Below are 12,908 nucleotides of genomic sequence, written 5' to 3'. Positions count from 1 at the left end.
CTGTTTCCCACGTCCGGCAATGTTCCTACTTTGGAAAAGGAAGTCATCTGCCTAGTGGCCTCCTGTGGAGCACCCACCACAGGCTCTGCACGCAGAGGCCCCCTGTGAGCACCGGCTCTTCCCTTTGCACAGCATCCCCCAAGTCACCAAGACCTTCCGATTCCCAGCCGTTCCTTAGATCCACGCCGTCGTCTTCTACACGGTGCTAACCTGGGTCCAAATCCTCATCTCAAGCCTAAAGACTGTGACTGGCCCTCCTGTCCACATTCCCATCCTTACCCTGCCCTCTGTCCTGCTTAGAGCTCCCAGACCAGTTCCACCTACAAGACTGCAAGTGATTTTAATTTGCTTGCTTTTTTCCTGTGTTTTCCAAATGTTCTAATGCAAACGTCTGCGTTTGCAGTCCAAGATTAAATATACAAGAAGAGTGAAACAGCGGCTACTTTATCGAGTTTCCTGTATTCTCTGCCCGCCTGCCTGCGCGCTTGTTCTCCTCCTCTCCTCCCAGCCACACGGCCTGTTCTGAGGCCGGTCCCCTCGCACGAGCCTCTGTGCCCCCATCCGGCTCCGCGCCAGTTCCGCCCGTCGTTTCAGGCCCCTCACATCTTGCCGCCTCCACCAAGGCTTTCCTGATCCCACAGTCTACACCGGCGCCACCTTCTCTAAACTCACACCCCAACACCCGTGCCCCTGATTCAGCACAGCCTGCACGTGGGCCATGCGCACTACAACCGCAGGTGTTAAGTGCACTGCATAATAACCTATCACACATGCCAGAGTCTTCGTGACATGTAATCTCGGTTCTACTTCTCTCCAAGGCTACAAGGTTCTCCAGAACCAGTTAACATTTAAACATGTCTAACCCCTAACTTTAAACCCTGTTTTAAATTCACACGCTCTTGATGTGCTTTTATGTTTCCCAAGTCAGGTCCGCTAAGTACCACGTCACTATGACCTTGATCCCAGAAAACACCCACAGGACTCCCTGCCCCGGCTTCTTCCTCGCCCTCTGGTTCGCGGCTCTGAATCATGAGCCCAGAAATCCAATCCATACGAATATACTTAAATGCAAAATTTACCTTTTGCCACAGTACATTGTGTTTATGCATAAGGAGCAGTAAAGTATCTTCATTTAAAACTTTTCTGATATTTATTATACCTTTGGAACATACAGAGGAGTATAAACAATAAACATTACGTGTAACCACAGTACCCATCGTGAGAAGATTTTCATTTTAGCCAACTTTAAAGATCATCAACATGTAAATATACATTTATAGCAAAGATGTGAAAAATGCTGAAAAATACAAATACCAGCAAAATTCTGGTTCTTAAGGGAAAAAAAGCCAACTTTTCAAGGATCTCTATTAAATCAATGTAGCAAAAACAGAGGATTTTATAATTTTAAAGAACTTTCAGAATTTACGAGACATAAAAACACAATGACAAAATTAATTTTACTTATTGCTTGGACAGAGAAGGGATCATGGTGATACCGTTTGAATGAAAAGCTGAGTCTGGCCGACAATCTAACAATATTAAGCTAATATTACCCGGTTCCATAATCCTCTACTACAAAGGTGTAAGAAAAAGGCAAGATTATGATCAAATCCCTTTTCGTCTCACCTAACATCCTTGATACATCCCTTTCTCAAAGGCTTCCACGGGGATGGAAGACTAAACGCCTTCTCAAAACTATCATCTTAAGAACTACAGACAGGGATGAGGCCTACTGAGGTCAGAGAAAATGGGAGCCCTTTAAACTGCTTCTTCCTGCCCAATGGCTACTAATTGTTCCATGTAACCTAAAAAGTGAGTTTAAACAACACCAACTTGGTTTTTCATAATAATCGTTTACTGTTTGAGGGTTTTTTACCTAGGGGGTTGAGAGGACAGAATACCATAAAACAATATTAAACATTCACTTCTCACACTACCCAGAATTCACTGCCATTAACATTTTGGTCCCTCTTACAGATATTTCCTATATATTATATTTGGTTGATGTAATACTGTACATAACTGTTATACCCAGCTTCTTCCCCAGTTAAGACATTCCCCATGTCTTTACATATATTCATAAAACAAAATTCACAACTGGCTACATAACTAGATTAGTATGTAAGTGTACAGAACAGGTTTCTTAAACATTTCCAAATCGTGGATCATCTGTTTCCAAATTTACCCTCTTATAAATAAAGCTGCGCTGAACACCTTTATGCATCAATCTGCCCTCATTTCTATCAATTTGGGATGAACTTCTAAACATAAGAGAACTGCAGGGGAAGCAGAAAGACTATTTTATGGCTCTGACCTGGCTCAACTTTTCTAGAAAACCGCTGCACTGAACTGCACTCCTGCCGGGAGAGGGGAAGCTTGTCTGCAGCTCCACCAGCACCGAATATACTCTTACAAATTTGATAAGCAGAAAATCTTATCTCAGCGCTATTAAGGCGTTCACGTCTTTGTTTATGAAGTGTATCAAAGGTTTTGCTATGCTCATTTGTAATTCCTCTTTATAAAGCTGTAAATTCAGTTTTCTGCCTTGTTTATGTTTACTGAGGTCTTATTTTTTTCTTTTATTGATCTGCATGAGCCCCTTATTTATTAATAAAATTCTCTGCCTTTATTTCTGAATGAATTTTCCTTGTCATCTTTCAATTTCATTTTTACTATGTTTTCATATTCAAGTTTTAAATCTTTGTAATCCTTTAGAAAGACCACTTTCACCCATTAAAGCTCTAAGTCTTAAGACTAAGTATGAATATTTAAATCATTTTAAGTGTGTCATAAGGTCATACTGAATATGCAGTTTAGTAAGTAACACTGGTTTACAAATACATCATAAATCCAATCATATAAAAACTCAGAACTGTTATGTGTAAATAACACAAAACTAATTGTACTATGCTTACCTGAGAGAGGCAGGCAGTGATTCCAAAGAAAATCTGACATGACTCTGGAGAAAAGCCATTTACTCTGTTTTACAGTTATTAAGATACCAATGAAATGAGATTAGTGCAAGCTCTGTTTCACTAAGAGACATTTCCTATTGGCCCGTTTGGACATTGCCCACCCTCTGCTTCCCATTCAATCCATTTAGGAAAGACACAGACTTAAGTTGACCAAAGAAGAGTGCAGGGCAGACTGGAAAAAAGAGAAGTTGACAGCACAGAAAGAACTGAGAGGTTTTCCATAAAGTGCATTTTCAAATCCAATCTCTCCACTTATATCATCAATAAAATGGGCATAACATGCTCATGGAAAAAAACATCTAACTATATACACATATATAAACACACACATGCCTATACATGTACACAACCACACATGGCATAGTGATTATCTTAAAAGCAAATTGAGGGTCTTAAGTTTACTTTAACATGATTACTTCTGTCACACAGCAGAGTCTTTCATAAAAGAACTTGACTTCTAGTTTTATTACCATCACGAACTCTCTGAATTTGGGCAAGACAACCCCGAGCTTCAGTTCTCCCTTTGTTAAAACAGAAGTTAGTATATATAACTCCCAAGATTCTCCCCAATTCTAAAGCTCTGACTTTCAAATTCATTCAACACGTTTTCTGAGAGCTTACAGAGTGCAGACACTGGGCACAGGGCTCTCCATAAGCAGACATGACCTCTAGGTGCCTGTACTTTACGGTCTATTCAAAGCAAACATGACTTTTTTAAGAATCTGGAGTGTCTAGAATTCAAATGGGTTAAAGTATTACTTCTCTTTCCCTACAGGAGAAAAGTACACCTCCTGAGATAGGTGAATTAAGAAAAAAGATCAGACTGAAAATTTTCTTGCAGTTTGGAAGTCTCCTACCCAGGTCTGAGAAAACCGCACAGAGATTCGGGCCTCCTGGCTGCCCTGAGCTCCTCAGACCCCAACATCACGCCTTCAGCCCCATCATCCAAGCTCTGTCTCCATCCTCCTACCTTAGTTCAGGGACTGTCTACTTCCAAAGACCTGGGGAAACATGAACAGAGGCTAAGAGCGTGCTGCCTAACCGAGTCTCAGGAGTTCTTTCTGCTCCTTTAACCTTCCTTGGGAAAACAGGCAGTTAGTGCTCAAACAAAGTGACAACTTCTCAGGAAATCCTTGCGTAGCGAGTGCACGATCCAGGCCAGGAAAAACTAGCCTCTTATCCTCAAAAACACCCTTTCCCTCCCAGTCTTCTTTCACCTGTGCTTGTAAAGAAAACAAACAAACACAACTCCTAAAAAACCAAGGCCAAAAACAAACCAGGAACCAATTTCTGTTAACTCTTCCAACTGTGGAAGAGAAATCTTAGAATGTTTGAGCTGGAGCTGCTGTAAGTTGTGCACGTCCTCTAAGAACTGCGTGGAAGGAGGTATTTTCTCTGTTTATCTGAGGTCTCCTATACATATTTAATACACGAAGATTCCCTCCACCCGCGTCGATCCAGTAGTAAGTGCCTGGCAGAGCCACACAACACGGTAAATAACGTCACCTCTGCCCGGGTCTAACACTAGGACATCATGACCGCACAGTATCAGGCACCTTAACAGAAGTGACCTCCAAAATCAGATTATGCCTGGAATGACCCTGCAGGGAAGCTTCACACTTCCAGGGCGAAAACAGGGACTCTGAGGCCTAGAGCACAGAACAGCAGGCTGCAGAGGGCTCACTCCTGCTTCCAGCACAGTGTGTGTCAGTGTGTATGTGGGCTGGGTAGTTCCAGGGCCACACTCAGGAAACGCTGAATGAACCAACACGTAGTGCGGGGCAGCTCCTTGGGGGCAGGAATGAGGCCCTGTCGACCCCTCTGTTTTCAGAACCAGGCCCACAGCAGGTGGTCAACATGGGTCCTGAATTAATAAACCAATGGAATTAAAAAGAATAATGGTGCGTGATATAAAACTAAAAATGTCCTGATGTTCTCTTCTCCAATTTATTCTTCAAACAATTCATGATTTGGTTCACACAGACTTAGAATTTTAGAAATAGTCCATCTAACTAGACACCACAAAAACCATCTATTTCAAAGATAACAGAACTGAGGTCCAGACCAGCCGAGATCCTAAAGCCAAGTCGCAGAAGAACTAGAACTTGGGCCTTGGGTCCCAGCCTAGAGCTGCTTCCACACAGCTGGTCCCCCCACCCCGCCCCGGCCCCCCAGGGGTAATGACAAGGATCAGGTACACACACCTGGATACAGGATGGAAAGAGCAGGGACAGAGTGAACACACCACCACCTCCCCTAACTAATGAGCCAGCTCAGTAAGCGAAGACCACTCCAGTACTAAACCCCTCCCGCCCCACTTCCCCACAAAGGATACGGCAGAAGAGCTCCACACTGAACGGACAGAATCACCCAAGAAGGCTGAAAAAGAAAACATTAACGCACGTCAAAGCACAGTTCCAGTTCATACTCAACATGTCGTCACATTACTAGTGAAGCTCCTAGAAAAGTAAAGGCTCTGTTACAACCGATTACACAGCATCCAGATTACAGTCACGAGTATTCACGTAGCAGAAACGTCAGAGTGGAACGTTAGTTATTAGTGCCCAAGGTGAAAAGCCCAATTGTAGAATGAAACACTACCAGATCTTAAAAAATTATTATGTATAGAGATTTATTTATTTATTTATTTTTGGCTGCACTGGGTCTTCGTTGCTGTGCGCGGGCTTTCTCTAGTTGCAGCGAGCGGGGGCTACTCTTCGTTGCGGTGCACGGGTTTCTCATTGCGGTGGGTGGCTTCTCTCGTTGCAGAGCGCGGGCTTCAGTAGTTGCAGCACGTGGGCTTCAGTAGTTGTGGCTCGCGGGCTCTAGAGCACAGGCTCAGCAGTTGTGGCGCACAGGTTTAGCTGCTCTGCGGCATGTGGGATCTTCCCAGACCACGGCTCAAACCCGTGTCCCTTGCATTGGCAGGAGGATTCTTAACCACTGCGCCACCAGGGAAGTCCCTGGAAATTTAAATTCTAGGTTTACACACTTTCTACTGCTTAAGCCTCTAGGCCGGCTAGAAACTGTCCTCACAACTGGGGGGACGGGGAACTGACAGCCCTCCCTACCCCCATCTGAGGTACAGACAGCCCCGCTACGTTTCCTTCTGGAGTCCTGAATCCAGTCAGGTATGAATTCGTGAGTTTTTTTCAGTGAAGCCAAGTAGATACAATGTTTGTAAATCACAGAAAGAATTTCTGTCTGGTAATCTTTTTATGAATTGCAAAACTCAGATTAATTATAAAACCTTAGACTAATTACTACCTTTTTGGTAATTTACATTTTTGAAAAATTACCTCATTATTTCTACATTTAATTTTAAAAATTACATTAATCATTATCCTGATAGCTCTGCTTCACAGGATTACGATGTAAAAATACAGTAATAACCCACTTAGCCAGCTGACTTCCAGAAGCTTCGCCACCTGCAACGTAAATACACACCCACTTCTCATGCATTATATACACCTTGAAAGAACTTTAGAAATCAAAGTACCCCCTCCTCATTTTTCAGGGAACATCAACAATTTCTCAGCATAAGTTTATAAGTAAGTGTAACGTCTGTGAAAAAGCATAGAAATATTACACATTTTATAAAATAAAGACTGGCTCTACTTGGGTTAATCACTTCATGATGATTTGATAATTCTGCCAAGTGTGTAACTAACTTGGCGGATGAAGCCACCAAGCTGAAGGGAGTGTGCAACGTCTCCACGCGCACACTGTTCGCTCCAGCGGCTGTTCGCTTCTTGCAGTCCTGGGGAGACTCCAGCTGGACAGGAGGGAACTGGCCACCACTCCTCCTGCATTCAGGACACCCTCGCGTGGGCCGAGCCTTATTCCCAGCAGTGACACCAGAGCCCTCTGCTGTTCCCCGGCGGCGTGGGAGCACGAGGGAGGCTTGCCTGAGACCAGTTTTCCCGGCCACCCTTTGTCTCATGTCAGCAGGATTCTCAGAGCCTAGGTCAACGCACTGCAATACGACTCGGATGGTGTGGGTGTGGCTCCTCCCGCGTCCAGTGGGAGAGAAGCGCCCACGACCGGAGGAGCTCACACTCCGGACAGGCAGCCCTTATGACTCTGCATGCAGCATTCACCCTGGAAAGCTGTCCCTGGGGGCTGGGGAGCAGCGAGTACGTGCGTCCCGGTTACAGACTGCAGGGCTGGCAGCAGTAAAGCAGAACAGACTCCCTGCGGCCCTCATCCAGGTAAGTCTAGAGAAGATAATGCAGCAAAGAAGGAGGACACACTAATGATAATACAGCAGGAACGGAGAGCTAGAAGAGCACAGTAATGAGGAGCTATTATCCCAAAGGCAGATAATAATAAATTAAAATAAATTCACTGCTGAAAGTCAGCATAATTAAGAGGGCCCAAGGCCACTGAGGAACGTATTTCCATTAAAAAAGATTATTTTAAAAATCTTGGTGCCTAAAGAAGCAAGTTTTAAACATCCATAAAATTCAAATATGAGAAAGATAAACTGTCCCTGGGCAAAAGGAAGCCTAAATTTTTAAAGTATTTGTCAAATTTAACATTAAGGTAAAGGCCAAGGGATATGCACTTAGAGAACCAGGCCTCCGCCTTCGGCTGGACACAGACCACACTACTAACAGCAGCCCCCAGTAGGAAACTTACTAGGTTCAGACAAGAACTCGAGGGTCTACCAGCACTATCTGGAATGAGTGCAAACTGCTGGATGGGTTCTGGAAAATTCTACCATCCTGTAATGCAACACTGCAGTCGCTGGACAGTATAGGTGCTGCCACAAAATTAAAAGCAGGCTGGAATGCTGAAAGAGATCAAAGAGCAGGATGCCTGGGAGTCGTTTTGAAATACTACAGCCAAAGGGAGTAGGATGGGAGCTAGACTGGGAGAACGGTGACCACGGCGGGAGCTGGGTGGTGGCTGCTTGTATGCAGCCGTATTGCAGACGGACCTTCCTGGGAACACCACTTCAGTGTAAAGTGAAGGAGACAGCGCTGTTTAGCCCAGAATTGTAGCGAGGATGGGTCACCGTTTTGCACCGTCACCTCACAGCTGGCACCGGCATCTGCAGGACAGAGGAGCAGGTCCACGGTGACACTACACCCATCCTCCAGGGTATTCACACAATGAAATGCAGGCTTTCTGTTATCTGGTTTCCTTTTTTCCTCTTTTTTTACATTTCAGTTTGGGCAATTTATATATAAATACAAATATATATTCAAGTTATATGATGTTACTGTACATAAGAATTTCATTTCAGGATAATAGAGGGGGTATTACAAAATATTTGCTACAAAAAGGGGCTCGAGGTGTCGCTGGACTTAAGAAGCACTGCAGTAAGTGGTCTGCGGAAGCTGACTGGGCGCCCCAAACGTGTTAACAAGGCTGCCCTTTCAAGGTGCACTAGGAAATCCACACAACGTGTGAAGTCACTGTGATAACAGGCTCCAGGCTACTGTCTGAGGGGAAAAAAGTTTGCAGACAGGGGAAGGGATGAGATACAGTCCCTCAAGCCAAGAAAGAGTGGAAGCAAACCACAGGCCGAAACAGGGCCCCAGGGAACCGGTGCCGGGGTCCACAGCCTAGTGTCCGTGGCAGGTCCACCCCTCCTACGAGGCGGCTGCAGGTGAAGCCGGCAGGAACCTGCTGTCAGACTTCAAAAAGGCTCGGGCGGAGTGAGCCGCTGGCCAGGCGGAAGCAAGCATCCAGCCAGAAACACGACCACCATCCTCACCGCCGCAAGTTAAGTCATTCCGACTTACACAGCGCCCTCCTGAGAACCTTCTTGTGAGACAGATCTGCTTTCAGGCTTATGTTCCAAAATCAGGCTTCTAAGCCTGCAGGGCAGCGTTTCAGACCCTGGACGCTGGTGGCATTCAGGCCTCGCAGCGGCCAGCCGGCAACCCCGCTGCCCAGCTGGACTCAGCGGCACTCTCTCTTAATTCCTACCTCTCTCATTATTAAGCCACAGTAACTGTCATGTTGATTTTTTTTTAAGATAACACATGTAACAGCATAGAAAAGAGAAAAAAAAGGGTAGTGGAACAGAACCATTTTAAAACAAATATACACTATAAATGATGAGAAAAAACAGAAGGATCGAAATTATAAACTTAAATTTTAAAAACCCACATTTAACAGCAGTCAGTTCAACCAGCAGCCACAACAGAGCAGCACAGTATGCAGATCAACAAAACTGAACAATTCACCCACCAGCTGAGACTCTACTTTCTAGGATAAACTACCCACAGGTCAAGCTGGATAGTGGAACAGAGAGCCACCAGAGGGACAGTGGCACAAGGGGTCACTGTGACCCTTGTCGGAGAGCAGAGCCATAGCCCAGAGAGGGCAGGGCTCCCCTAGGCTTGTCTGCCTGGAAATCAGGACCCCTGGCCACTGGGGATGGAAGGGAGCCCTGTTCCAGGAGTTCCTCTTGGAATCAATAAACTTTCTTAGCAGAATTCACCCACGTCATCTGCTTCAAGACAGCACGTCCACTGCCTTCAACACGTTTCCTTGGCTTAGACAACTTCCAGACGGTGACAAAACGGGGCCACCCGCAGCAGGTGCGTAAGCGGTAACGTGCAGAAACCTTGCTGAAGCCTGATTTCACGTAGAGGGCCTTCTGCTGGATGGTTCCTCAGATGCCAAGAGCATCTCCCACCCAGAGCCGCACCTCAGCAAAGAGTGTGAGAAGAGCTGCACGGAAACTTCAAGGTACTGCTTGCAAGGTACTTGATGAAGCGCACAGAATTCATTAAATTTACTACCAACCTTGACTACAGGCAAATCAAAGACTTCCCGAGCTTCTCCCACCTCCGGATTGTCCCCGTCTTCTGAAATGATGTGTGAGGCGAGTGCATTGTACGACACTTCCTTAGCTTTCCCAGCTTTTAGAAGCTGAATAACCTTTAAAAAACCACACAAATTAAAATGGAAAATGCTGTATTTCATTCTCAATTTATACAAATTATTACAGTGAAAATTCTAATAAACGCACACCATGTTCTCCACATAAGATTAATAACCTTGCACTAAGTCATATGCAATGAAACACATGGGGACAACAAAAAGCAGCAAATCTTGATTCACTGACAGGTAAGCACGGAGGCTCCTCTGACCCAGGTACTACACAGGGTCCGTCTTGAACACAGGACTGACAGACAAGGTGAGCACAGCACCGTAAGTGCTAAGACTGGGCTACCACGCGACACGCCATGTCTCAAACATAAATGCTTGGGGACAGGTAGTTTCTGATAAACGGAAACGTTTCTGGAAGAGGAGCTATAGGAGCCGAATCCTTATGAACTTAAAGGCGTCAACAAGGCAAAAACACGTGCATCGTGTGGAGAGAGCAGCGTTCAACACGCTGGACGGCTGAACGTGGATTAGACCGTCTACTGTGCTTCATAGATGCTGTGCAGAAACCTTTGTATTTTATCCTGAAATAAAATACAGAATGTCTCCTGGAGAGACACTGAGGGCTGGTCAGTAGGGACGAGGCATGATCAGACTTCACAGAAAGACTGCCGTCAGCATAAGAAGAATGCACTTACACTGCAGGACTGGAGCCGTGACACCTGTTAAGAAACAACTGCAATAATTCAGGCGAAAGAGGCAGGTAACTTAACTGGAAAAAGGTCATCAGGGACAAGAAGATGATGTGAGAGAAGCAGCAAGACCTGGTGACCGAAAGGGGCACGTGGAAGAGAAACTGGGGAACGACAGCACACTGCTCCCGAGGACCACGTCTAAGAGCGGGTGCGGGGGGAAGACAAAAGTCTCAGTTTAGGGCATGGCCTTCTTTGGTGCCCCTCTAAGAACGAGGAAGACACCCAGCGCATCGAGGATGAGACCTGGGTCCCGCCTGAGTGGAGCCCTCAGTCCACTACAGAGACAGGGCAAAGCTTTGGGAGTGAATGAGACGCCGCAGCGGGAAGGGAAGAGAGGCCACGGCCAGCAGTGGAGGCTGTGGGGAGGGTGGAGGCCAGGAGCCGGACGCCAGGAGCACGCTTCACGCTCAGAGCAGCCGAGTGCACCCCACACGTGGAAGTGAACTAGATGTTCATCCAACGCACGTGAACTCTCTGAACCCACATTTATAAGATTCAGAGAATCGAATATCCCTGACTCTAAACTTTTCAGAAAATATACTGTTTCAGATCAAAGTGGTTTGCAAGGACATTTTTTAAGCCCTTAAACTTGATTCACAGTTGAGTAAACATGGTTCCAGTGCAGCCTGCTCCAGGTTTTAAGTAACACATGGTTCAGGTCACTCTTAAGAGCCAAAGTCCTAAAATGAAATAGGGGCGGGATGAGAGAGGGGAAGAACAGTGGACAGTGAAGAAAGGGAAACCCTGGACGGGAGAAGCCGCACCTTACAGGCACTTCAGCCCTCTGAGCTCAGCACCTGTTTACCTTTGAATTCAAAGCCTCTTTAGAGTTACAGTGGAGAAAGGACCACCTAGGTGGTGATCCAAGGGAGTTTGGTTACTAAGATACCGACAGGCAAGCCTCTGGAAGGCCAAGGCCCATCAGCCTTCCACAGAGCCTTTTAGGCCACCCAAGTTTTACTTGTTAAGTATCGGTCTCCACTCAGGAGGCCCAGACCACAGGTCTCCAAGCTTAGCACTCAGGGCCAATGAGACACCCAGGTGATAAAACTGTAAAGATAAACTTTAGGAAAAAGAACAGTGTTAAGAATCACCTGCAGACTCAGCTGCGGTTAATTCCCACAATGGAAAAACAACATTCTAACGTTCAAACACAAACACATGTTCTACTTAGGAAAAGCCACGATATCCTTTGGCATGAGCCCGAACGACAAAAAAAGTCCAATGTTCAGTGTGACGGCGTTACCAGGGTATTTTTCCATTACTGTGTAATTCACCCAATTAGGGAAATCAAGGAACACGCAACCGCTGGTGGTAAACTGAGGGTTCACTGCCGCACACCTGCGACCTGGGGTGGCTGCCACACCAGAGCGACTAGCCGTCCGCTCAGCAGTCCGGGACCCACGTCCCTACCAGCTCCACCGGCCGAAGCTCCCGCCACGCTCGGACCCACCGTCTGGGCGTCAGGGGAGCCCAGACCGCCGAGGCTGCCGCGGGAAGTGCGGCCCGGTCCGAACTCCGCCCAGAAAGGAGCGGAGTGGGAAGCTGGCGAGGCGGCCACGAGACAGCACCCCGGTCCCCCACCGCGCGGGGACGGGGACAATCGGCGCAGGGCTCCAGGGCAGACCCACCTCCCAATGCCCTCCTCCCCCAGTCCGGACACAACCCCTTCCTGCCGCGGATCCCTCAGGCCCCCAGGTCTCCTCCCCCTGTTACAGGGGTCAGCACCCCTCCCAAGTTTCCTCCCTCCCCGACCGCGGGGCCCACAGACCAGCTCCCTCTCCCCTCCCTCCCCTCCGGCCCCGCTACCGGCCTGCTCGGCGCCAGGCGGCCCAGCCTCCGCGCAGCCACGCCGGCGGGCAACCGGCGGCGGGGCCCCGACGTTGTGCGCCCTGGCGCGCGGCCGGAGCGAGGACGGGCCGGGGACGCGGGGGTAGGGGCGGGGGCGACGCGGTACCTGTGGGTCGATGTCGCCCACCGCGTAGTACTTGACCTCCCTGAACATCTCCTCGGGAACTTTGGGCGCCTGGTCCGACATGGTCGCGGCGGCCCGAAGGCTCCGCGGCGGCTCCCGCCCCGCCAGGCCCGCCCGCGGGGCTCGCTCCCGAACGGCGCGGCCCGCGCGGCCCCGGCCCGGTCCTGCGAGTCGGGCCCGCTCCCCCGCCCTCGGCGCCCCCGCCCGCGCCGGGCCGCCCAAGCGCGGGAGCCGCGCGAGCCCTGCGGGCCGCACCATCCCGCCCGCCGCCGAGGGGGAGCCGAGGGACGGGCGGTCGGCCGGCGCCGCCCAGCGCCTCTGCTGCAGCCCGCGGCCCCGCGGACATTGGCACCG

The 12,908-nt window shown here is 48.1% G+C and overlaps 1 protein-coding gene across 2 annotated transcripts in view; it reads right to left on the bottom strand.

Moving 5' to 3' along the window:
• The window catches only part of PAXIP1 (PAX interacting protein 1), a 47,834-nt gene extending 35,164 nt beyond the window's left edge, over positions 1 to 12,670 (bottom strand). For both annotated transcript variants that reach the window (XM_082662521.1, XM_082662520.1), the window contains exons 1-4: positions 12,537 to 12,670; positions 9,741 to 9,875; positions 5,311 to 5,354; positions 2,916 to 2,979 (exon numbers count right to left, since the gene is read on the bottom strand). In XM_082662521.1, the coding sequence (XP_082518647.1) occupies positions 2,916 to 2,979; positions 5,311 to 5,354; positions 9,741 to 9,875; positions 12,537 to 12,617 (324 nt within the window). In that variant the 5' untranslated portion in view covers positions 12,618 to 12,670. The remainder of the gene's footprint in view (positions 1 to 2,915; positions 2,980 to 5,310; positions 5,355 to 9,740; positions 9,876 to 12,536) is intronic.
• Positions 12,671 to 12,908: the final 238 nt, after the last annotated feature.

Source organism: Grampus griseus, assembly GCF_964374135.1.
Source record: "Grampus griseus genome assembly, chromosome: 9".
In the NCBI taxonomy this organism is placed as follows: Eukaryota; Metazoa; Chordata; class Mammalia; order Artiodactyla; family Delphinidae; genus Grampus; species Grampus griseus.
This window is presented reverse-complemented; position numbering and strand designations above follow the sequence as displayed.